This window comes from Typopeltis vanoorti, chromosome 11 (assembly GCF_054136105.1).
Source record: "Typopeltis vanoorti isolate ZY-2024b chromosome 11, IOZ_Tvanoo_1.0, whole genome shotgun sequence".
NCBI lineage: Eukaryota > Metazoa > Arthropoda > Arachnida > Uropygi > Thelyphonidae > Typopeltis > Typopeltis vanoorti.
In genome coordinates this window covers 87,400,783-87,428,551 of record NC_143559.1, presented here as the reverse complement: position 1 = coordinate 87,428,551, position 27,769 = coordinate 87,400,783, and the positions used below count along the sequence as shown (strand labels likewise).

The 27,769-nt window shown below is 35.5% G+C and overlaps 1 protein-coding gene across 4 annotated transcripts in view; it reads right to left on the bottom strand.

The window, feature by feature from the left end:
• LOC150101831 (constitutive coactivator of PPAR-gamma-like protein 1 homolog) overlaps positions 1 to 27,769 on the bottom strand; it is a 326,792-nt gene that overhangs the window by 203,441 nt on the left and 95,582 nt on the right. For all 4 annotated transcript variants that reach the window (XM_090400106.1, XM_090400107.1, XM_090400108.1 and 1 more), the window contains exon 5: positions 5,706 to 5,848. In XM_090400106.1, coding sequence (XP_090256232.1) covers positions 5,706 to 5,848 — 143 coding nt within the window. The remainder of the gene's footprint in view (positions 1 to 5,705; positions 5,849 to 27,769) is intronic.

The window sequence follows — 27,769 nt, the reverse complement described above, 5'->3', positions numbered from 1 at the left end:
TTGGCCAAACAATGAAAAACAAATTTATAATTTCAAAATTATTTTTATTTTTCAACATAATCTCCCTTAAGACTAATACATTTATTCCAGCGATGCTCCAGTGCCATTATCCCATCCCTGTAGTAGCTCTCAATAAGATCTGCAAAATACACCTCTGCAGCTGCAATCACCTCTTGATTCAAAGAAAAACACTGACCAGCGAGGAAGAGTTTTAGTTTTGGGAAGAGATAGAAGTCAGAGGGAGAAAATCTGTGGAATAGGGCAGATGTTCCAACAATTCATAGTGTGTATTGGGTTGGCAAATAAGTTCATTCGGTTTTCAGAGTGGAATGAAACACATTTTATTTAATATATATAATACATACTAGCCAATTATATATTGACTCTCTTTATCAATGACCTCTTGCCATCTGTCCACCAACTTCATTATGCCGCGTTCATAAAACTTCTGAGGTTTACTGGTGAAAAAACTGATCCAGGTGTCTTTTGACAGCCTCTTCATTAGCGAAGGTTTTCCAGTTCACAGAATTATGCAACGATCGGAAGGTGCCAGGTCCAGTGAATACAGAGGATGTAGCAAAACATCCCAGCCAAGACGTAACAATTTACTCCAGGTTGTTAACGATGTGTGGGGTCTGGCATTGTTGTGGTGAAAGACAACTCCTTTTTGATTTGCCAATTCAGGATGTTTTGTGCTAATTGCATGGGCCATTCGCGTTAACTGTGAGCAATAGACAGTTGAATCAATCGTACGGTAACGCCTTGTAGTGGACAACACCTTTATAATCCCACCACATAGAGTATGATCTTCTTTGGGTGCAATCCCGCTTTCGAGGTTATTTGGGGCAGTTCGCTCTTGTGCCCCCATGACCTTTTACATACCATGTTATCGTACACGGCCCATTTTTCATCACTCTTAATCATCCGCTTCAAAAATGGTCATTTTCTTGGCAACGTCACAGCGAATCACAGATGGATATGCGAGCAGTCACATTGGTCTCAGTCAATTCATAATTGACTGAGACCAATGGTTTTCAACGCTTGTATGGGATATGTTCAGTACTGCAGCAATCTCCCGCACTGTTTGTGACAGAGTTTTGTCGACGATATTCTTCACAACACTCAAATCAACCTCGGTCGGGCGACAGGCACATCACTGATGTCGAAATCTCCAGAAAGGAATTTGGCAAACCACTTTTGGCATACGAGTTCTGTTAAGGCACCATCCCCATATACGCTGCATATTTTTTTTTTATGGGCCTCCGCAGCTCGTTTCCCTTTTTTGAAATAAAAAAGCAAAATATGTCAGTGATGTATGTTACTTCCTTCCATTTCTAAAAATATGTTACACACACGCAACTGAAGTAGGCTGAACGAAAATTCACCGAAAGGTTATGTGAAATGTCACCTTTCAACTGTGCGGTAGCACAACAATAGCAACAGGCAAAGCGGTGTAAACTTGTGCTAACGCATAAACCAAATGAACTTATTTGCCAACCTAATAGATCCCTTAATTTTTCCCATTGCCAAAACACCTTTATGGGAAGGTGCATTGTCCTGATGAAAGATGATTTTTTATTTCTGCAAACCGGGTCTTTTCTGACGAATTTTTTCATCTAGTCTGGTTAAAAGATCGGATTAATATTCCCCAGTTATTGTTTTACCCTTTTCAAGATAATTAATAAACAAAATGCCTTTAGCATCCCAAAACACCGATGTCACGACCTTTCCTGCTGATGGAATCTTCTTTGGTGCTGAACACCCGGCTTCAGTCCACTGTTTTGACTGCTGTTTGGATTCTGGTGTATCCAAGTTTCATCCATAGTAATAAATCATTGCACTGTTCAGAAATTTTCATGCGAGTGCATTTTTGATCTGCTGTGAGCAAGTGTAGCACCCGTCTTGCACAAAGCTTTTTCATTTGCAATTCTTCATGCAAAATATATCTTACAAGTTCTTTTGAAATGCCTATAGCAATTTCATGCACTGTGACTCCTTGGTCATCCAATACCATATCGTGCATTTCTGGTATTGTTACACTTTTTGGACGTCCTTCACGTGGATCATCTTCAAGGTTGGTACAGCCATGTTTAAACTCGGCAGCCCATTTCTTAATTGTTGAATAAGAAGGAGAAGAGTGCCCATAAATTTTTATGAACTTCAAATGAATTTCGTTTGCCGTTAAACCTTCTTTTACAAAGAATTTTATATCTGCAAGATACTCAATTTTATCTGTTTCAAGGTATACAGACAACACTTTTGCTTTAGACAGCTGTATAAAACAAACTACTTGATAGAATGACTTGCAAATTAACATGGATGCTTACGAGAGATGTACCAACATAGAAAAAAAAAATCTTGCCGGTAGTGTTGCCATTTATGGTTGAGGCCAAAAACTTTTCAGACCACCCTGGTAAGGGTTTATAAAGAGGAAAGATAACTCCCTTATCTCTGCTTGTTAGTGTGCTCTTCAACAACCAAGTAATTCTGTGAGCTACGATGGCTACTTCAGCAATATGCCCTCCAAACTTCCACTCTATCTACCACTACTACTACCACCACCCCTGGCTTCAATTTCTTGGAATACAGTTCCCTTAATGTGGTCCACAGCTTGTAATCTTTACCTCAAAATGCATGCCTTTACATTTTTACACATTAAATTGATATCCATTGTGTTTTTCCCATAGTGTCAGCCTATTTAAATCATTCTGCAATCTCTCATTAACCTTCCCAGACCTAGCATCATCAGAAAACAACTGAATATCTCCCTTCAAATTATTTCCTATATCATTTATATACAAATTAACAGCAGTGGGCCAAGAACAGTCTTGCGACACATCACTAATCGCCTACTTTCTCTTGGATTCTGCTCATCCATATACTGCTTTTTTGGTATCTGTCCATCACCCATCCATTTATCCATACCCATTTGTTGCAGTTTGTGTAACAGCGTTCCATGTGATATCTATCTAACACCTTGGCAAAATCTAGCATTATCATCAAGTAGTCATTCCCTTTATTTAACTCAGCTGTCACTATTATAAAAAGTTAGTAGATTACTAAGGCATGACGACCAACCCTTCACATGTTGTCCCTCAGAAAGTATCACTTTTATTCACCCATTCCTGAATTGTTTTTTTTTTTGACCGATTTTCCAGTACTTTTACCACTACTCCTGAGATACTAATTGGTGTTCAACTTGCTACCACAGACTTAGATCTTCCTTTATGGAAAGGAATTATTTTGTCCTCCTGTTCTCTTGGAACTTTGCCAGCACTGGGACTTAAGGCATCATCATCAGTTCCCCTGCACATTCTTGTAAAATGTGAGCCAATATCCCATCCAATACCACAACTATACTTGCATTCAGAATCTGCAATATCCTAAGCACCTCCAATTCATCAACCTCTGTTTTCTCACATCAGTCCCTGTCACAACAATATCTTCAGTTGGATGATATACTCCTGCAAAGCGGTCACTCAGAAGCTCAACAATTTTGTCTGCCTCTGTGACCCTCAGTACTCACTAAAATTATCCTTCCTCCTACTTGAAACATAATGGAAAAACTCTTTAGGAGATCCTTTTCCAATTTCTTGTCAAACTGATTTTGCCTTCCTCACCATGCTGATCACCTTTCTTGCCTAACCCTTGTGCTGTTCTTAAGTAAGCTTGTCAACTTTCTCCTTATATATCCTCCACAACATTTTCTTTGTTTGCAGCTCTTGCTTAACAATACTCATTCATCTAACTCTACCTGATTTACTCTCCTGACCATGGGTATAAAGTGTGATTATTGCACTCATTATACTGATCTGCTAGTGCATGTCTTCCACATCATCCATGGCACCCTTCTTTGGCTTACAGCAGCAACCAGTTTTATATTTTGTCCTATTGGCCTCAATCTCACACATCAACTTTAAAGAATTGATATCTGCATGACTGACTCTACTCTTGCTGGCTGCGATTCATCTGCAATTATCAGCAGTACCTCACCTCCTGTCTATTCTATCCTCCCTGAAAATACTAAATTCCTCACATTCTCTCCCTATAACTATTTCATCTACTGTTAGCTAAGTCTCACTAATATTTCAGAAGAAGAATCTCAGTTGCTTTACTTTTAGCTTAAAATTGCAACAGATTTTTATTTCAGTTATTGCTTTATTTATTTTATCTGTAAGATATTCATTTCAATAATATCCAGCCTTAACTGTTGAAGAGAGTATGTAGGAAAAAAAAGAAAGAAACATGTCCTATACATTCTTCTATTCCATCCTCAAGACAGGTTGAGCCCTTCAATTCTTCTCTATCCAAAACAAGTTCTTTCATTATACTGTATTCAGAATCTATCATGGTGAGTGGGATAATGTAGTCTTTGGTAATCTAACTGTAGAGTAACATAGAGAAACTTGAAGTAGTGACGTAAATAGGCTTCTGTACATTTGTCTGCTTTATCATTCAGCCAATCTATTTTTGCATTTTGGCACATCCTGTCTAGCTGGTTTTGTAGGCTTCTGTAATATATTCTGTTTTAGTCATTATATAGTTTATTCAGATATTCTTTAGTCTGTCAAAACTGCTCCCATAATCTTATTATTTCAGGTGTTACCCAGTGATTATTTAGTTTTGTTTTTTCTAAAAATCTGTCAGATGAGCTGGTTATAATGTTTTTCAGAAAGCTCCATTCATTTTCTACATTAACTTCCTTGTTTTGTCTTTCCTTTATACAGTGACTGATCTCATTTTGATATGCTGTTTTCGCCAGTAATCAACTGGAATTTTTTCCAGATTTGGTTTGAAGTACTTGAGTTTCTTTTTTGTGAAATTTTGACGGATTTTTTGATAGATAAAAGTTCGTGCTCTGTATCCAACACAGTGCTATGAAGGATTTTGACATTCAAAACAGATGATTTTACAGTTTCATATCCTTTCATTATATCCTATACATATATTGATTCAGAATTTATGCTAATTTTGAAGATTTCCAGTTGCAACCCCCCTCTTGTTCAGGGACTGAATTGTAAATAACTACTCTAAATTTCCAATAGTTTGAAATTTTCACAGAAATTATTCAAAATCTATTACTTTGTTTTACTATCCCCAGAAAACTGGAGTATTTCTTTGCAATCATTAAGTACCTTTTATTCTCATCAGTTGTTCAGCTGTTTGCTGAAATTATTTTAAGTTTTACAAATCCATTTCATGTTATATTTTCACTATATAAACATCATTTATGCATCAGAAAAGAAAATTTAGTTTTGAATGTCAGTTGATTTCATTAAAAACAGGTCCAAAATATTACTACTTCTACTGCTGCTGATTGCCATTTCTGAAATCAGTTATGTTTTAGAAATAATCTTATCTGCCCCAGCATACTGTAAGTTTAGATTACTCTCACTGCTACTGAGAAAGTAAAGAAAGAACACTTTCCTAAAGAAGTCACATTAAAGAGACCAAAGCAGTAGCAAAGTATACATTGACAATTTTTGTTTGTTTGTATCTATTTGATTGATTAGCAGATATCCTAAACAGAAATACTGACGATTCTTTTGCACACTGATACAATATTTTTGTCAAAATCAATTCTCTCTCATCACCCTAAAGATCAAATAATTTCTTTATTATAATCATTGCAACTTAAATGATTGTCTATGATTTTTGAAACTACTTACTTTTCTAAAAGTTCACTATTACTGCTATTATCTTACCTCACTTTCTGCAGTTTCAGAAGCAAATTTTGAACCTTCTGCTGGTGCTTCTTGATCATCTTTATTTACAGAAAATGAATTTCCTCCAACAGTAGAAATATTAGCATCTTTGTTAGTATGCTGGATATTCTGATTTTGTCCACCTAATAAAGAATACAGTTAAAAATATTTCAAATATAGTAGTCAACAAATTAATCCAAACACCCACATTTCAAGGAAAAATTTTAATTTCGCAAGAAAGTAAAATACAAAAATTAAACTCCAACTTTAACTAATAATTAATATGTGTTCCTCTGCTGCTAATAAGTTCATTTAATTTGCTTAGGCATGGATTCTACCAACATAAAACATTTTTTTCCTTATTTCTGCATCTCAAAACCATACTTTTATAATGGATTGTATTAAGTTATCCTCTATATCACAATTTAATTTTCCAAGGTCTCAGTCTTTTTTCACTATGGCCCACAAATTTTCTACCAGATTAATGTCAGAAGAGTTACCTGGCCACTGAAGCAATCAGATGTGATTTTTGAGGAATGCTTTCTTTTTTTTTTTTTTTTTTTTGAAGTGTGGCACGGAGCAGGATCCTGTTGGAAGATGAGTTCTTTGTCTTTCTGGATCTGTGGGACCACTCTTTTCTGCAATATTTTTATGTATTGGTCATTTTTCATCATATCATCAACAGGCACAAGTGATCCTGATCTGTCATGTGTTAAACAACCCCAGAACATCTTTTTAGCTCGGTGTTTAGGAGCTTGTGGAAGATGGGTGGGAGAAGTCATCTTCTCAGTCAGTGATTTGCAAACACAGGGTGCTCGCTCTCTCTGGACAAAAAAATGGCCCTTGTCTGAGAATACGACCATCTTCCACTTCTCAACAGTCCAATCTTCTTGCACTTTTGTCCACTGTAAGCCTCTTTTCAGCATAGCATTTGTCAACAGTTGTTTCCTTTTTGGTTTGTGGACATTACACCCTACTTCCAACAATCTCCGAAGACTGTCGTGTCAGAAACATTAATACCACTATCTGCCAGGTCTGTATTTAGATCTACAACAGGCAATCTTGGATTCATTTTGCTTTTCCTAACTAGTAAACATCTTAAGTGGAGTTTTTATTTTTCACCCACATTTTCTGTCAGGTGAAATGGTATTACCCATCTCCTTAAACTTCTTTAAAATTGCATTAACAGTACCCAAACCAACACCACACTCATTGACAATTTTTCTTTGAGTCATGGATGTGTGTGTGCTGAGAAAGAGTACATATTTTTGAACGCTTTCTTGGAGATGTATCCATTTTATATACACAAAATGAACAAGACACTATGAATAAACTTGTTTACACTATTAGAAATGCACAACAGTATTAATAAACATCACAGAGACAGTTAAAAGATGCCGCACTCAATCAAAATAGTGAATTAAAACAAAAACCTGATGAAAATTCAGCTTGTTTGGATAATTTGTTACTGTACTATATGCTATAACAGTGCAATTAAAGAAATTAGCTCTATTTTTTATTATTTTTTTTTATCCTACACATGGGAGAGATAGTCTGTGAGGGATATCTCACAGTTCTGCATGTGGGGTGAACTTATTATCTATATCAAATTTTAGAAACTACAGATTACTTTTAAACCTAGATTTCTGACACTATCATAATAATACATTTTTTTGGTGGAATGTATTGAGCGAGGGACAACAGCTGTTCGAAGGTACATGTGATATTTATGCTTTTAGAATAACTGACACAAACTTTTTGGATTTATTCAATCCATTAGTTTTAGTCATAAAGATAAACGTTATTATTAATAATCTAGTTGAAAGGCTTAGGTGTTAGACATTATTCATACTAAATAAAGGATGTTTATCAACTGACTTATATTGTGCTGGATTTCAAACCAACATCCTCAGAGCAAAACATATTACAATTTATACGTGACAATGAGTAAGTGAAACAATTTAAATTGTAATGGGTAAAATGTCTAAAGTCCTAATTTGCCACCTTCTAAAAGAAGTCATCATAGTTGTGTAAAAGCTGATCTTAAGATGCCCATCTTCCAAATTTTTGCCAGATTTTTTAATGTGGTTCCCACCAACGAAAAGCTATTAGTAAACCTATAGTACATTTGTAACGTGGTTGGATTAAGGACCCCCTCCCATTTTTATCAATTATATATATATATATATTATTTTTACATAGTTTGGAAACCCAGCTGCTCTACAGACAAAACATGGAACTTTTCCAAGCCACTTCAAGCCTACAATAAGCAGGGCAGTAGTCTTATACCGAGTGATGAAATTCATCTCCCACCTAAAGACAATCACAAGCATCCATGCCCACAGTGGAATTTGAGTTTGAGACCTGTTGATGCTGGAGAGTGAGTATGCCAACCACTTGGCCAAGGAGGCCGAGTGGTTGGCATACTCACCTAACTCACATACTCTCCTAACCTTGACAAGCACCACTTGTCAAGGTTAGGAGAATTTTTCATAGTCACTGCCGATTCTAAAAATAGCTTTTCTGACCTGTAATGATTTCTATATAGCAAATTGTTTTTCTACCCATTTAACCCTCTGTGAAAGGGTGTCCAAAGCATGGTCTGCCGGTCCTGACTTGCTATAATAATGGTAGTGAATATATTTCTTATGTTCTGCAAGGAAGATGTTAATCGATCTTCTTTAACTGTCTAGAGTAGGCCAAGTCAGTCACAGGGAACTTTATACTCCAGGAGTATTAGAGGATGGTTTCCTTAGGCAGGCAGGCAGGCAGATCAGAAGTGCTAATTTGACATGTGGTTTGAATTTAGTGCAAAGGTTATATTTTATTAGTGCTTTGGCTACATTTTCAGATATATGCTGGATATATGGAAAAATGAATGTTTGGGAAGGGAAAGTGTGATGCGTGTGTGGCATTTAATATTTTATCGATTTTGTAGGAGTTGTAGCTATGAGCCAACCAAGAAAGTATGGAGAGGATAGCATAGCTATGTCGAAAAGGATGCATCATTAGAAGAAAGATGCCCTGTATTTTGAGAATTCTGTTGAGCTGAATGATGTGATTGTTCATGAAGATATCTTCCAGTGTGTGTTGACTTTCTATAAATGGAAAAGAACATGAACCATCTGAAAGGCAAGTGACTAATGCAAGTAAAACAGCTATTATTATTATTTATTATTTTTACAATACAGGATATGTATTAGGTGTGGGACACAATGTTTGAATACAAATGGAGAGATGCCATCGGGACCAGAAGACTTTTTAGTGTCCAAGTTATTTACTAATTTTTGTGATGCTTTTTTGTTGAAAAACTACAGAAATCACTTCTTACCATACTTCAGGTATGGTAAGAAGTGATTTCCTTTGATCATCAATGTAGGAGTTTGAGGAAAAGACTAATGCTAAGGTCAGGTTTGATTATTTTTTCTAACATGAAGTTAATTTTGACATAATGGTTGTTAAGGTAAGTTACAAAGTTGACCTACTTTAATATATGGAAGAAAACTAATGTGCTGTATAGATGTCATTACAGGTCAGAAAGACTATTTTTAGTTAGCAATGGCTATTAAGAATTCTAACAAATATGGCTGTATTAATCTGCCAAAAATTTGGCAGGCAAGAACCAAATTAGAACGTTACATTGTAAAGGAAAACATACTGAGTATTTCTACATATTCACTACAGGAATTTAGATTTGTTATCCATTACAATTTGAATTGTTTTTCACTTACTCCATTGCAAATAAACTGTAACATGTTTTGTACACAAAGGATGCTGGTTTGAAATCCAGTAAAATATAAGTCAGTTAATAAACAACCTTTCATAATTAAATAATTTGATGTTGCTGTTAATAAGTATAATCATTACTAGGCTTGCCAGACGTCCCGTATTTTATGTCTAATTTTGCTGTCCTGTATTGTATATTTTAATGAAAAGATAAAATTATAAATATTATGTTAAGCAATTATAATTTTCAATATTCTTTTTGAATAATCCAACTTATATTGATTTGTAAGCCATTAAAAATGACAATTCGAGGAAATTAATTGTGTTTACAGTTTACAGCGGTGGCATGGTGGCAACAGTCCCTTTTTATTTAGTATAAGTATTTTATTTATAATTCTGTAGAGATATATTGCATTTGCTTATTTTCGAACAGTTCTTATTTGAACATGTGTGGTATGGTATCGGTACAGTATGCAGATGATATTTCAATAATTATTTAAAAAATAATATCTCGCCTTTTTCGAATGTGCAATAATTGGTTAATACATAAAATATACAATTACAGGTAAATTAATTTTCTTTATTGGTAATTTAAATTTTGTTTCTTTCCTTTAGCCCTTAATGCCAAAATGAAAGTGTGTTTTTAACGATGATTATTCGAAAGAATGGAATTTTATTGCAAAAGGAAAACATAACGACGAAGTTGAATGCAAAATCTGTAGACAAACGTTCAGTATTACACATGGAGTTTGGATAGCGATTGGATATTACACAACACATTAACACAAATTGAGCATTTCGAGTTCCAGTTCCAAAAGTATCGATACTTATTTTGTAAAACCTAATACCAGCAATGAAAGAAAAGTTATTGCTGCCGAAATAACTATTGCATTTCATGACATAAAGCATCATCAATCATTTGGTCACCCATGTCCTGTATTTGGTTTTCAAAATCTGGCAACCCTAAATCATTACTTAACAAGAAATATTCTTGTCATTCATATTTTATGAAGCTCAAGCAAACAGTTTGCACATGAAAGTACCTTTTTTTATAATAAGGCTACTTGTATACTGAAAAAAGTTGCTTCTTGCACAGCACACTCGCTTCTCAAAAATGTTGAAATTTTAATTTTTTTTGTTTGCTTCTTCGGGATTAAATTAATCAAAAAATTCTCCAACAAAAAAAATCTACTTTTTTTATACATGGCACCTTTTTAAATAGATTTTTTTGGCACTGTTAATATGAAGAATAATACTAGCAATGTAAAATGCAGCATAATTATTGATCTGGTTGACACATTGTCTTTCAAATTCAACTTCTGCAGATGTGAACTATATTTATAAGAGTGGTCCACATTTGAGTATCAAATCATAGTTCCCTACTCCACTGAATAGGTGTGGAAATTATTTCAAATAGCGCTTTAAACTTTCCAATGTAAATGATATGAGATATAAGGCATCTTAATCTGATAATATATAACTCATCACATCTTGCTAATGTTTATGTGTACTCTCAGAAAAATATCTTCCAAGGCATGTTTACACAAATTCCAAACATGCCTCAGAAGAACAGTACCTAAAACCAAAAAGCAGATGAGCTATATCTCTTATCTGCTTTTAGGTACAGTCAGAACCTAAGCAAAGCACATCATGAATTTAGCTCTTATTTTACCAGTTTACATCTAAGAATTAATTCCACAAGTTAATTTCCAACTTAAATCAAAATAAACATGAGTGGTGTCAAGCATGAAAACAAATAAGAAAATAATTACATTCAACATCACATCATCTAGTAGAGAAACATTGAATTATCAGTACCCCTATGGAAAGAGAGCATAAACCATATCAAGTGATCAGAAAAACCAACAACTTAAATACCAAAAGGATATCTTAATGAAAAGTGAGTTCAATACAAAATCAGTTACAAATACAGCAACATCCAATATTTAAGAAAATCAACCACCAAAGTTCTATTGCTCTGAACTTACATTAAAAAAAAAACATGCATGACTAACAGAATAGACTACATCTTAAGATTGCATAAGAGAACACTTGTAATTACTCCATTAAAAAAGATATTTACTATAATCAATAGCACCTCATTCACATTATTAAAACCTTTAAGGAAATGAACAACATAGTTAAGGATATAAATTAAATTATACTTTAATAAATATTTTTCGATATTTCGGCAACGTCACGTCGCCATCTTCAAAAGGAACTTACAAAAAAGGCACGTGCATGTAGGCGCTACAACACAGTAACTGAGAATGAAATGATGAAGCTATTGTTCTCCTAAAAGTCCTGATGGTGCCCTCTAGCGGGCTAAGTAGGTGTTCTTGGCCGTTGGGCTGAAGGTCTGCTGATGTAAGCCTCCCAAATTTGAGGCAGTCGCATACAACCAAATTTGTTGAGGTTTGGAGAATTTCTTAGGGCTGAGGCTGATTCCATAAATAGTCTTTCGAATTTGTATTTCCTACGGTGTATTACTGTAGCTTTCTTCCACCGTATTCTGTGGCGTGTATCCAGAGCATGGTCTGCAAGACCAGAATGGCTGTACTTATGAAACCGGATGTAGTCCATGTGTTCAGAAATTCTGATATTCGCTGTCCTGCCTGTTTGGCCAAAGTAAGACAGATTACAACTGCAAGGGACCTGGCATAAACCAGGTAGGTCTAGGGGAAGTGGTTGGTCTTTAGTGGAGCGGATAAGGGATGCCAATTTTCTGTAAGGTTTGTAACAGGAGGTCAGGTCATGCTTTTTTAAGATTTTGGTAATCTTTTCCGAGGTGCCTCAGATGTAGGGAATGGTGGATTTAGAGTAATCCTTGTTGTGGACGGGGGGGGGGGGGTCGTCTGTGGTTTGTAGGTTCTAATATTTTTTGGACTTTTTTTGGGGGGTAGCCATTGGCTGAAAAAGTGTTGAGGATGTGATTTAGTTCAGTGTTTAGGGCCAAGTCATTTGAACAGATTAGTTTAGCCCTGTTGAATAGTGTCTTAATAACTCCATATTGTTGTGAGGTGGGGGGAATTGTTGGTGAATGTATCTGCCTGTATGGGTGGGTTTTCTGTAAACTGAGAAAACCAAGGTTCCATTAGGCTGGCAGGTGACTAGTGTGTCTAGGAAAGGGAGGCTGTTTTTTTCCTCTTTTTCCAGGGTGAATTTGATTCTGGGGTGTTGGTTGTTTAAGTGTTAAGAAGGAGAGAAGTGTTTCAGAGCCATGTGGCCAAATAGCGAACACATCATCAACGTAGTGAAGCCATATGGTTGGTTTTTGTGGGGGAGAGGCTAAGGCTTTTTCTTCAAAGGTCTCCATAAAGAAATTGGCCAAAGGTGGGGAGAGTGGTGAACCCATGGCTGTCCCCTCTATTTGTTTGTAGAATTTTCCCTGCCAAACGAAATAGCCTGAGTTCATTGTGAACTGAAATAAGGCTGAGGCATCGGAAGAAAATTTAGCTTGGATCAGCTCTAAAGTTTCCTTGAGAAGAACATTTGTGAATAAAGAGGAGACGTCAAAGCTGACCATTATGTCAGTGTGTTGGAGTGTAAGGTTTTCTATACTGGCTTTGAAATGGGCTGAGTTTTTTTTTTTTTATGTGTGATGGTGTGTTGCCAGTATAGTGTGTGAGCTCTTTGGCCAAATATTTAGCTAATTTGTATGTGGGGGAATCAATGCCATCCGCTATGGGACGTAATGGCACATTTTCTTTACGTATTTTTGGGAGCCCGTAAATACGGGGGGGGGGGGTATAGAGTTAAATGGCTGTTGGTAACTTCTACAGGCCAAGAAGTGACTCTCTTAAGGAGCCTGTGAAGTTTTCTAATTTGAGAGTTGGTGGGATTGTAATTGATGGGGAGGTAAGTAGCCCGATCTAATAGAAGAGCATTCAGCTTACCTGTGTAGTCCTTTTGGTTAAGGACTACAGTTGCATTTCCATTATCCGCTTTGGTGATAACTATTTCTTTATTATTCTTCATTTCCTGTAGAGCTTTATATTCCTTGCTGGATATGTTGGTTTTTGGTGGGATTGCTTTGGAAAGGATACAAGCTACATCCAGTCTTACACTGTTGGCGACTTGATGTGGAAGGTGGCGGATTCCGCGTTCGATCTGGATCATAATATCGACACTAGGTATTTTTTTGGGAGCAATGGCAAAGTTGTGGCCACGTGACAGCGCGTTGATTGCTTAAGGCTTTAGGGTGACTGAAGAAAGGTTGATTACGGTATTGGTAGCAAGTTTTGGAAGGACGGTAGAGTTCTTTTTTAATTTTTCGAATTTTTTCCATCTGTCGGCCACGTATTTTTTCAAATTCTTTGTCGGCATCGGTACATGAGACGTCACGTAAAATCGACCAAACCATGAACTTTGGTCGATTTTACGTGACGAGAGTACGTAAAATCGACCTAAGGGCACCACAGGACTTTTAGGAGAACAATAGCTGCATCTCTTCATTCCCAGTTACTGTGTTTGTAGTGCCTACGTGCACGTGTCTGTTTTTGTAAGTTCCTTTAGAAGATGGCAACGTGACGTTGCCGAAATATCGGAAAATATTTATTAAAGTATAATTTAATTTATATCCTTAACTACGTTGTTCATTTCCTTAAGGGTTTTAATAATGCATAACCAACGTATAGGCCTGTCTACGAGAATGAACATTTTATTCACAGTTAAAGAAGTCAAGCATTCACAATATGTATACCATGTTTGTACAACATGACAGAATTTCATGCCAGCTAGGGTGTCGCCTGGATAAACAAAGCCCATTGTTTTCACCAGGAAACCAGTGCAAATAGCGAAAAGTCAGCTACTGGTACAAATCCTAAGACCCACTCCAACTCAACATCAGAGTTCAAGATTGGTACTATCAACATAAGAAGCCTGAATGGCAAAGAAATGGAGCTAGCTGAGGAATTGGATAAGTACCAGATCGCCATAATAGGGATGACTGAAACAAAAAAGGCAAAAACTGATGACCTTTCTGAGCAATAAATGCAAAATGTTATATTCAGGCAAAGACAATCAAGGAAAAGAAGGAGTAGCCATAGTATTCAACACTAAATACGAGGCTAATCTTCTTGAATGGCAGGCAGTCTCAAGTAGAGTGATATGGGAAAATATGAGAATGCAAAACTAGACAATGAGACTTATTTGTGCCTATGGTCCCACAGAAGGTTCCACTAAGGTAGAAGTGGAGAAATTTTTTGAGGCTTTAGAGAAAAAGCAACTGACACAATGAAAAAGGAAAAGTTGGTCCTCGTTGGGGATCTAAATAGCAGAGTAGGAAATTATTGTCAGACACACAAAAATACTTTGGGAAAATTTGGAGAAAAGAGCAAAGTTAATAATAATGGCAAATACCTGTTGGATTTCTGCTCAGGGCATGGACTGGTTATAACCATGTTCCAACATAAAAATGTGCACAAATTCACATGGAGAAATGAGGAAAGGAATAAGAAAAGTCTCATCGACTATGTTATTGTTGACGGTGATGTTTTCCCACTGGTGCAGAACATCAGAGTGTACAGAGGATTTGAAATTGGAAGCGATCACCATTTAGTCTTGAGCAGGATAAAATTGAATTTCATATTGAAAAGAAGAACACGTAAGAAAGTTTTAGAGCAAATAAAAGTTGAGCAGCTCTCAGATGTGAACTGTAGACTAAAATACACAAATATTATTCAAGAAAAAATGATAGTGTTTGATAACAGGAACCAAACCTTGGAGATTCAGTGGCAAGCCCTGAAGAAAACACTGATTGATTCAGCCAGAGAGGCATGTGGCGAGGCTGGCTGCAAGGATAGACATATCAGAACTCCATGGTGGACACAGGAAGTTAAAGAGGCAGTGAAGGAAAAGCATATCAAAAGCTCCTGGGAAGTAAGTCAGCTTGTGCTCTTAGAGAATACAAAGACAAATGTAAGAAAGCTAAACACTGTAAAACTGGCTAAACAAAAAGTCATGGGGGACTTTGGCAAGAACATAGAAAATAAATATTAAGAAGGTGGCAAGATATTCTGGAGGTTGTTGAAGAAGCTCAGAAATGGAGGAAAGAGTGCTGTAAAAGGAATTAGAGATGATAAAGGTGAAATGAAAACAGGAGAAAAAGATACTTGAAGTATGGAGTAATTGCTTCAAAAAATTGCTAAATGAAACAAGCAGTGATGACAGCACAGTAGTAAAAAACACTGACCAGGCATGCAGTCAGGAATACATATCCATACTTGAAGTAGAAAAAGCCATCAAAAGCCTGAAATGTGGAAAGGCAGCAGGAGTAGATGATATTCGACCAGAAATCCACTGCATCGTTCAGAAGGCTTGGACAGAGGGACGAATTCCACATGATTGGAATAGAGCTCTCATAGTACCCATATATAGAAAGGGAAATAAAACTGAATGTGAGAATTACAGAGTAGTATTTCATTACTTAGTGTTCCTGGTAAGATTATATGCAAGTATACTTGAGAAATGGTTGAGAAGGATTCTGGAAGAGAAGCTTGGTGAAGAATAAGCTGGATTCAGGCCAAATAGAGGCTGTGAGGATCAGATTTTCACTTTACGATAGATAGTTGACAAATCATGGGAATATAACAAAGATCTGTATTTAAGTTTTGTAGATCTGGAAAAGGCATATGACAAGTGCCAAGAGAGAAGCTATTCAATACGCTACAGTTATACGGTGTCAATGGGACATTGTATCAAGCAATATTTAGTCTTTATTTGAGTTTTAAGTCAGTAGTTAGAATTGAAAGAAGTACAAGAAGATGGTTTAATGTTAAATACGGTGTGAGACAAGGATGTACATTATCCCCTCTGTTATTATCTATATGGATCACATTATGAAGGAAAGTGGTATTAAACCTGATATCAAAATTGGAGATGTTAATGTCAGCTCTTTGCTTTATGCAGACGATGTTATACTTCTAAATAAATCTGCTATGTGATTCCCTGACTAAATTGAGTAACTACTGTAACAGATATGATATGAAGGCGAGCATTAAAAAGACAAAGACAATAAAAATAGGCAGAGGCATTGAAAATGTCAACTGCATCATGAGTGGAGAACCTGTGGTACAAGCAAAACATTTCAGGTACTTAGGCACGATTTTTAGCGAAGATGATAAATTAAATATGAAAATAAACAACAGAATCAACAAAGCTGGTATGGTAGGAATAAATTCAACCGAATAAATTTATATGGTATGAGAGAAATTAGCCAGAACACTAAATTAGCTGTATACAAGACAGTGTTCAAACCAATTTTAACTTATTGATCTCAGAGCTGGGTTAGAAGTAAAACACTTGACCAAAGACTAGAGACTGCAGATATGAGTTTTGAAAAAGATTAGGGGGCATGAACAGATGGCATCAATGGCAATATCATATTAAAAATGAGGATATTAGGAAAGAACTTGATATTGTCAACATCCAGGAATGCATTAGCAGAGCTAATATCGGGTAGTACGATCACTTAAGCAGAATGGGAGAGGAAAGATTAGCAAAACAAGTCTTTTCTTCCAGGCTGGCAGGAAAAAGACCTATAGGAAGACTAAGATATAGATGGATTGATACAGTAAAAAGTGCCTTAGAAGACAGAAATATAAGACCTGATAATACTGGAGTCTTGACAGGTAACAGACAGATTTTGGAGGAAAATTGTAGATAGGAATTACTAACGTGTAAATTTTTCATGTAGTACTATCATATCCTGTATACCCCTTTAGAGTATATATCAGGAATTTGATGATGATGATGCTGCTATGTTTGCAGAACTTGCTTTATAACAAACAGAATGCTTGGGGGAAAATTTGGATTAGTGAATATGGCACATAAATAAATTTTAGCCTTTTTTTGGGATGGGGGGGGGGGGGAGACAGAAAGCTACCTAACAGCACATCGAGATGCCTTACTGCATGTATCTAACTACATCAACTTTCAAAGAATCCGAAATGATTCACATGGTGGCATAGTGCAAAAGGAATCAAGGCTTGGCAATCAATCACATGCAGGTGTCTAAGTTTAGCACAGATTATGAAAGCCAATACATAACCTGATCAACAATGATCTGCATGCTTGACAGTGCAAATATATGATTTGGTTATTGCGAGAAATGTGGCCAAAGCAGCTAAGACTATGAGGCGAGGTATACTGTCTTAATTGTTTGTGTGTGTGTGTGTGTGTTCCAGAAGGAAAAGTCCTTGCTACATTTACATGCAGCTAATCCACCCAGAGCTGAAAAGTTCTTGTAAATGTTCCTTGTATCCTACATGGGGTTCAAATTCAGATCTTCCCAACCAAAGGGAAATTTTTGGATCACAACTATGTTGTACAGAGGTTCTTTGTTAATATGAGTGCTAAGTATTAGTCATAAGAATCTGTAGACTACCTTCTTAATGATGTAGAAGTCACACCTAATATATTTATATATATATTTATATATAAATAATATAAAATAAGTAATACATATATATATATTTTTTTTTCCTCCTTCTCTCTCTCTGTTATTTTTTATTTTATTAATTTCATCATGCAGATACAGACCAAAGTGAGTAAAAAGAGCAGACAAGAGAAATCCAAATATATACTGTGACAATGGGAATACTCAATTCATTTTAAAACACTTATATTTCACTGTCTTTCTTCAGCGTTTACTATCTAACTACGTTTAAAAGCTATTTGAAACAAAGAAATGCCTCCACATGCAATTCACAATTCCATACATTCAAGTTGTTACAGCTATAGATGCGTAACTTAAATAAAAAACAGTTACTCTGCAAGTTAGTGAGTTCTAGATATTTTTATAATAAATTTAGTTTAATCCTTTATGCAAGTGTAAGCAAACAAAGTTTGCACCTGAAGTATCTTCAGGACTGAGGCAACTCATGGTAAAGGTTGACCAAGCTCTTATCACTCCTTGTCTTAGTATCTCCCATAATGCAAACCATATCTCCTTGAAGATATGTATAATGCTATGCATTATGGGAAGGGCCATTACCCAGGTTCTGAGAGTTCTTCTCAGTGGCTCACCCTGCAAACTGAGAAGAACTCTTAGAACCAGTTGGCTCTACACCGTGGCAGGCTCACCCCACCACCGAGCAGAGCCACTCATTTGCTCATATCTCATCTGAGGGGTAACAGCAACAGCCATGACTCAGTTAACTTCATGGGCTACAGAATTGCCAAGACTGGTCTGGGTAGTGGCCCTTAATGCATAGCATTACGTGTCCGCAAGGAGATGTGTTTTGCATTATGGGAGATACTAAGACAAGGAGTGATGACAGCTTGGTACACCTTTATCACAAGTTGCCTCAGTCCTGAAGATACTTCAGGCGCAAACTTTGTTTGCTTACACTTGGATATAGGAATAAACTAAATTTATTATAGTCTAACCAAGTGGAAAATAAACTTCCAACATCTTTCTCTAAATACAGAGTAATTTAATAATAAGGTGAGACACCTTTTGGCAACTCGTATAGGTAAATATAATTTCTCCACTGCTTTCATCTTAGTATCACCACCTCTGGGTCTGGCTCCCACTGATGAGACCTCAATAAAGGTCAAAACCGGTTTGGGTAGTGGCCCTTCCCTTAATGCATAGCATTATACATGTCTGCAATGAGATATGCTTTGCATTATGGGAGATACTAAGACGAGGAGTGATGAGAGCTTGGTCCACCTTTACCATGAGTTGCCTCAGTCCAGAAGATACTTCAGCGCAAACTTTGTTTGCTTACACTTGAATAAAGGATTAAACTAAATTTATTATAGTCTAACCAAGTGGGAAAAAACTTCCAACTAGATATTTTTATGTTTGCTCTTTTTAGTTATACAGCATTATCCTCATGACACTGGCAGTGAAAAAAAGGGGATCAGGTAGATTAAACATACTGGATGCTTTATTTAAAAAAAGGTACAAATGTATTTCGTGGTGGAATTATCTATTTTTACTCATGGAAAATAACTGAACATTCTGACTCTAGATATGTCAAAACTCCCTCATTTTGTTGAAAAAATATCTAAAAAATAGTTAAAATTACAGAATTGTTTACTGTGGCATTTTGGCTAGCCTGGATATAATATTTACATGTATCAGTTGAATGTACCATTTACAAATGTGTTCAGAAGAATTTCCTCCAGATATTAAAAAACTCAACACTGCCTTCAATCCTCTTTCAAACAGAAAGACAAGATCTACATCCAAAAATATGGTTTGACAATGGGCTGTTATCAGCTGCTACAAACTTATACATGAAAAACAATAGCTTTATAATAAGCCAATTTGAAACCATCCACACAGTGGCCATACATGGATAATATATATTCACATTTGGAAATACAACCCTGGTTGAACTAAACTGGTTTTTCTAAATAGTCTCCAAAAATAAAATCACCATCAAAATAAAAATGAACAAACTTCCTTTGTTATTTGTGTATGCTTTAATCAATAAAAAGGTATAGTATCACTGCATATAACTCATACTGAAAGATATTTTCATGCCATTTCATCATGTGTGGAAATGATTGGGACTATCACAGTAGTGTTATATGTATCCAGAACAATCTCTTCAAAACAATCTTTTTGGTTAACTAAAAAAAAGTCCTTGACAATTATTTACTTAGAAACCTGCAGGTATGACACAGAAGTCAGACAAAGAATTTATCTCTTTACTATACATCAGTGAGACCTCTAGATATAAAGCTTATGTTTAACTTATAGCTCCCAGTGTAGATAAATCAAAGTCTTCACAATCCCAAAAAGAAAACAATCATTTCCAAATTGTTGCTGTGTCAATTTTCCTGCATCTTCTTCTGAAATCCAGAAGAATTAACACTCAGCAACATTACTCAAGTGCAAGAATAAATTCTTTAATCCTATATCTTCACAGAATTCCATTATATGGAATGGTCATCAATTTCAATGTCTCATCTTGGCTATAACCTCCTATTACAGGTTTTCAAAGAATCAACCATGGTTTTATGCTTACGTAGCACATAAATAAAAAGAACCAGTCTTCATCTTGCATGATCTGGAAGTCTTTCATTCATATAACACGTGACACCTTTTATAGCTAGCAATTATCTGAAAAGTATACAATAATATGCTGTAAACAGTAAATACATTAGATGTTTCGCATTATATTTAAATGTACTGCCACCCTGAGATTTTTTTAAAAATTTTATTTTAAATATTAACATGTGAAAAAGCTGTTCTTTCTTTCTTTCTAATTCTTCTCCACCAGGCAAACATTTTCACTTAGTGATAAATTAAGATAAGCTAGGTTCAGAACTATATAAATACGCAGGAACAAGATTCAAAGAAAGACTCTTATTATTTTTAAATAAAATTTACTCAACTGGTATTCCCCCAATAGAATGGAAAAAAAGCAATTGTGATTCCTATCTTTAAGAAAGGTAATAGAGATGACCCTAAAAACTACAGAGGTATCAGTATACTAAATTCCTGTTACAAAATATATAGCAGAAGCTTAAATAACAAACTAATGAAATATTCCGAAAACTTTATTCTAGAGGTACAGAATGGATTTAGAAAAGGACAATATAGACCTAGCCTTTTGCCTAAAATTAATAATAGAGAAAAGAAGAGAATATAATTTAGAAACACATATTGCATTTATTGACTTTGAAAAAGCATTTGACAAAGTTAAAAGAAACATATTATTTAACATATTAAAAGAAAGACAAATACCAAATAATATCCTAAAAGCTATCACAAGTATATATGAAAATAATCAAATACAAATAAGATTAAATCACGAGCTATCATATACAAGAGCGATAAACCAAGGGGTCTGACAGGGATGTCCCCTCTCGGCAACTCTTTTTAATATCTACTTAAATAAAATAATAATAAAATGGAATAAAAATTTACATCAAGGAATTAAACTTTCACCTACAGTTAACTTAAACACTCTCCTCTTTGCACGACCAAATAATTACAAATTCTGAAGATAAACTACAGAAAGCTATTTTAGATCTAAATGAGATATCCAAAGATTATGGTATGATAATATCAACAGGGGTGCTTAAGGGTCAAAGCTGTATAACTGAGAGGAGACCTCCACATAGCCTTTAAAGGAATGCGGAGAACCGACCAGGGCTTCTGACCTAATGTCCAATCCTCACCTTCTCGTGGTGCACCCTGTTGGGTATCTACTTTGATACTGAACGAACGAGGATGGGCTGGCAATTTGGGATTTAGCCGACCAAACTGTATTCTTATTGGTTAAACCAAAATAAAAAATGATGGTACAACATGACAAAATTTCATGCCGGCTGGGGCGTCGCCCGGTTAAACAAGGCCCCCGTTGTTTTCGCCAGGGAACCAGGGCGAACAGCGAAAAGTCAGCTACTGGAACAAATCTGAAAACAAACCCCAACTTAACATCACCAGAGTTAAAGATCGGTACTATCAATGTAAGAAGCCTGAATGGCAAAGAAATGGAGCTAGCTGAGGAATTAGATAAGTACCAGATCGACATAATAGGGGTGACTGAAACAAAAAAGACCAAAACTGGTGAGATCTTTCTGAGCAATAAATACAAAATGTTATATTCAGGCAATAACAATCAAGGAAAAGAAGGAGTAGCCATAGTATTCAACACAAAATACGAGGCTAATCTTCTTGAATGGCAGGCAGTCTCAAGTAGAGTAATGTGGGCAAATATGAGAATGGGGAACTGGACAATGAGACTTCTTTGTGCCTATGGTCACACAGAAGGTTCTACTAAGGTAGAAGTGGAGGAATTTTTTGAGGCTTTAGAAAAAGCAACTGACACAATGAAAAAGGAAAAGTTGGTCCTTGTTGGGGATCTAAATAGTAGAGTAGGAAATGATTGTGAGACATACAAAAATATTTTGGGAAAATTTGGAGAAAAGAGCAAAGCTAATAATAATGGCAAATATCTGTTGGATTTCTGCTCAGGACATGGACTGGTTATTACTAACACCATGTTCCAACATAAAAATGTGCACAAATTCACAAATGAGAGAAGAGGCTAGGAATAAGAAAAGTCTCATTGACTATGTTATTGTTGATAGTGATGTTTTCTCCCTGGTGCAGGACACCAGAGTGTACAGAGGATTTGAAATTGGAAGTGATCACTATTTAGTCTTGAGCAGGATAAAATTGAATTTCATATTGAAAAGAATAACATGTAAGAAAGTTTTAAAGCGAATAAAAGTTGAGCAGCTCTCAGATGTAAACTGTAGACTAAAATACAGAAATATTATTGAAAAGAAAATGAAAGAGTTTGAGAACAGGAATCAAACCTTGGAGATTCAGTGGCAAACTCTGAAGGAAACATTGATTGATTCTGCCAGAGAGGCATGTGGTGAGGTTGTGTGCAAAGAAAAAAAAAAAATCAGAACTCCCTGGTGGACACAGGAAGTTAAAGAGGCAGTGAAGGAAAAGAAGAAAGCATATCAAAAGTTCCTGGAAAATAAGTCAGCTTTTACTCTTACAGAATACAGAGACAAATGTAAGAAAGCTAAGCAGTGTGTAAAACTAGCTAAACAAAAGTCATGGGAGGACTTTGGCAAGAACATAGAAAATAAATATCAAGAAGTGGTTAGATATTCTGGAGGTTGTTGAAGAAGCTTAGGAATGGAGGAAAGAGTGCTGTAAAAGGAATTAGAGATGATAAAGGTGAAATGAAAACAGGAGAAAAAGATATCCTTGAAGTATGAAGTAATTACTTTGAAAAACTGCTAAATGAAACAAGCAGTGATGACAGCACAGTGATAAAAAACACTGACCAGGCATGCAGTCAGGAATACATATCCATACTTGAAGTAGAAAAAGCCATCAAAGGCTTGAAATGTGGAAAGGCAGCAGGAGTAGATGATATTCGACCAGAAATGCTGAAGTATGGTGGTATAAGAGTCTTACAGTGGCTGCACTGCATAGTTCAGAAAGCCTGGACAGAGGGACGAATTCCCGATGATTGGAGTAGAGCTCTTATAGTACCCATATATAAAAAGGGAAATAAAACTGAATGTGAGAATTACAGAGGTATTTCCCTACTGAGTGTTCCTGGCAAGATCTATGCAAGTATACTTGAGAAACGGTTGAGAAGAATTGTGGAAGAAAAGCTTGGTGAAGAACAAGCTGGATTCAGGCCAAATAGAGGCTGTCAGGATCAGATCTTCACTTTACGACAAATAGTCGAGAAAGCATGGGAATATAACAAAGATCTGTATTTAAGTTTTGTCGATTTGGAAAAGGCATATGACAAGGTACCAAGAGAGAAGCTATTCAATACGCTACAGTTATATGGTGTCAATGGGGGGGCATTATATCAAGCAATACTTAGTCTTTATTTGAGTTGTGAGTCAGCAGTTAGAATTGAAGGAAGTACAGGAAGATGGTTTAATGTTAAATCTGGTGTGAGACAAGGATGTACATTATCCCCTCTGTTATTCATTATCTATATGGATCACATTATGAAGGAATGTGGTATTAAACCTGATATCAAAATTGGAGATGTTAATGTCAGCTCTTTGCTTTATGTGGATGATGTTATACTTCTAAATAAATCCGCTACAAGTCTGCAAGATTCTCTGACTAAATTGAATAGCTGTTGTAATAGATATGGTATGAAGGTCAGCAATAAAAAGACAAAGACAATGAAAATAGGCAGAATCATTGAAAATGTCAACTGTGTTGTGAATGGAGAACCTGAGGAACAAGTAAAACATTTCAGCTACTTAGGCACAATCTTTACTGAAGATGGTAAACTAAATATAGAAATAGACAACAGAATCAGCAAAGCTGGTATCGTGGGAAGTCAATTGAATAAATTCATATGGAATAAGAAAGAAATTAGTCTGAACACTAAATTAGCTGTATACAAGACTGTGTTCAAACCAATTTTAACTTATGGATCTGAGAGCTGGGTCAGAAGTAAAACACTTGACCAAAGACTAGAGACTGCAGATATGAGAGTCCTGAGAAAGATTAGAGGCGTGAACAGATGGCATCAATGGCAATATCATATTAAAAATGAGGATATTAGGAAAGAACTTGACATTGTCAGCATCCAGGAATGCGTTAGCAGAGCTAATCTCAGATGGTATGGTCACTTAAATAGAATGGGAGAGGAAAGATTAGCAAAACAAGTGTTCTCTGCCAGGTTGGCAGGAAAACGACCCAGAGGAAGACCAAGATATAGGTGGATTGATATGGTACAAAGTGCCTTAGACGATAGAAATATAAGATCTGATAATGTTGGAGTCTTGACAAGTAACAGAGTGATTTGGAGGAAAATTGTAGATAGGAAGTTAGTAATGATGTAATTTTTTCATGTAGTACTGTCATATCCTGTACACCCCTTGAGGGTACATGGCAGGAATTTGATGATGATGATGATAATATCAACAGAAAAATCAAAAACTATGGCCTTTAAAGGACAAGATCCAGCAAGAACAAAAATAGTAATAGATAACAAGATCTTAGAACAGGTGAATTCGTTTAACTACCTAGGATGTATGATCGCATATGAAAATGAAAAAGATATAAACGTAAAAATTGCAAAATATTTAAAAATAACAGGTGTAATTAACTCTATATTTAAACCAAACCTAGTTCAAAAACAAACCAGGCTAAAAGTATACAATGCATCAGCCCTTCCAGTTTTAATGTATGGAAGCGAAATCTGGACAATAAAACAAAAAGACAAACAAAGATTAACAACAGCAGAAATGAAGTTTATGAGAAAAACTGCAAAGTATGCCCTATTTGATCACAAAAGAAACGAAGAAATTATGAAAGAATTAAACCAAGAACCAGTAATGGAAAAAAAAAAATATAAACATAAATGGATGGAACACGTTCAAAGAATGAAAACAGAAAGATTACCAAAACAAGCCTTAAAGTACAAGCCATTAGGAAAAAGAAAACCAGGATGTCCTCTTAAACGATTCAACGATGACTTCTAAGGCCAGAACTGGCCATGCTAGGCCTAAATCCTTGATACGTATGATGATGATAAATTAAGTATAAAATATAGGTATTATAAGAATATATATTAACAATAGGGATAAATCAAAATTAGATCAAATACCATACTTTTATTCATGAATAGGTTAGATCAAAGATATAAAAAGAATGACATGTCATTGACTTTGCAGCATTCCATACATGCATTCATTCATTCATTTTAAAGTAAACTACACTTAAGTAACAATACATTCAAACAAAAACATCCTGACATTTCTCTTCCTAATTTAGGATCATCAGCAAATAATATATTTTCTCAAGCTTCGAAATATAATCACTGATATATAAAACTAAAGGAAACCCAAAATAATTTCATTTCTATGCTGCAAGTAAAAGAAAAAATTAATTTGAAAGAATAACTTCAGTGAATGCAAACAATACCCTTGTGTCAGAAGCTGATGAGATTGCTCATATCTATCAACCAGGTGTATATAACACAGTGCACAACATAACCACTACACTAGATGAAAAGAAAGATGTGCATAAGAATGAGATTCAAGAGTTCTCACATAACTGGATATCAATTCAGCAATAGGAACAGAAGGATATACAGCACATACATTAAAAGAATGTTCAGCTGAAATGGCTTGGTCTTTCAAATGATTGTATAACTGGAGTCTCAACTCAGGAAAGATCCAACAGGAATAGAAAGAATTCATTTCACAAGGTAACGCAAAAACCAATATGTCTAACTACTGACCTATCAGTGTCTGGAATGGTGAAGATTTTAAGAAGTTGGTAAGAACTTGCATTAAAAAATGGTTTCAGAGAAAGTGAGGTAATGTTTCAGGAATTTGCTTATATTTTATAATAATATTGTGACTGAAGTGTGCACATATACACTATAATACTGTTAGACTTCCTGCAGCATTTGATAGGATACCATATGAAAGGCTGTTGCATAAACTGGAGAATATGGGATTGGAATATAGACTTGGATAAGTGGATGGCTGAGATATATCAGAAAGAGGCATATTGTGGGTGTGATTAAATCCAACAGATTTAATCACATATTTAAGTTGATCAGTGGTTTACTCCAGCAATCAGTCCTTGGACTATTGTTGTTCAGTCTATACATTAATAATATTGCGAAGGATCTGACGTATGGTCAACTGTTTTCTGATGATGCAAAGATAGTGCAATCAGGGATGCTGCTAATATACATATATAGTACTTACAGAATGATTTGAATAAGCTGGAACGTATACAAATGATAATGGCTGTCGTTTCAATGTTAGCAAGTGTAAAATTCTCTTTGGCCTGATGAGATTTCCAACAGCATATTATATTGGTGGGATTATAATACAAGAAACTGATGAGGCTAGAGATCTTGGAATCATAGTGGATAGAAATTCAAAGATCTCACTGTAAAAACAACTCAGAGGATAATTGTGATGTTGAAATAAACTTCGGTATGTAAGGATAAGGCAGTCACATTTTGACTCTTTACAAGACTTTGATATAACGACACCTGACCTGGAGTACCATGCACAGATTTGGTTTCCTCGGTTTGGAGACCAAATATCAAAAGGGTGCAAAGATGATATTGGGATTATGGAATTTAGATTACGAGGCACGTTGAGAGTATGTGAATTGCAAACGCTGATAAACAGAAGTGATATGACAGAGGTCTATAAACCTCAGAAAGGACATTACAAGTTATGAAATTATATGGAAAGATAGGAGAAAGGGTGCTTAAGGGTCAAAGCTGTATAATTGAGAGGAGACCTCTACATAGCCTTTAAAGGAAGGCGGAGAACTGATCAGGGCTTCAGACCTAATATCCAATCTTCACCTTCTTGTGGTATCTACTTGGATACTGAACACGCGAGGATGGGCTGACAATTTGGGATTTAGGCTAACCAAATTGTATTCTTATTGGCTTAAACCAAAATATAAAATGATGGTACAACATGACAGGATTTCATGCCAGCTGGTGCATCGCCTTGTTAATAATTGGTGGATTTTTATATATAGGATATTCATAGATATTATCTTAATGTTAATCCTACCATAGAGATAATCTCTGTTTCTAACAATTATTATTTTTTTTTATTTCCAAGTGTACCTATATGTTATTATATGCACAAGGGTTCACTCCAATTGGTGCAATGATCTTAACTCTTTCTTTCAGAATCCAAATAATTACTGACTCAAGACCAAAATACAAAATAAACACATTTAATATAACAAAAACAATATATATACACTTCAAACAAATATTATTACATAACTACAAAATTAATTGGATCCAAGGCCTTTTAAAAATAAACTTACATTTAAGACCAGACTAAACACTTTGTTTGCACAATCACAAAAT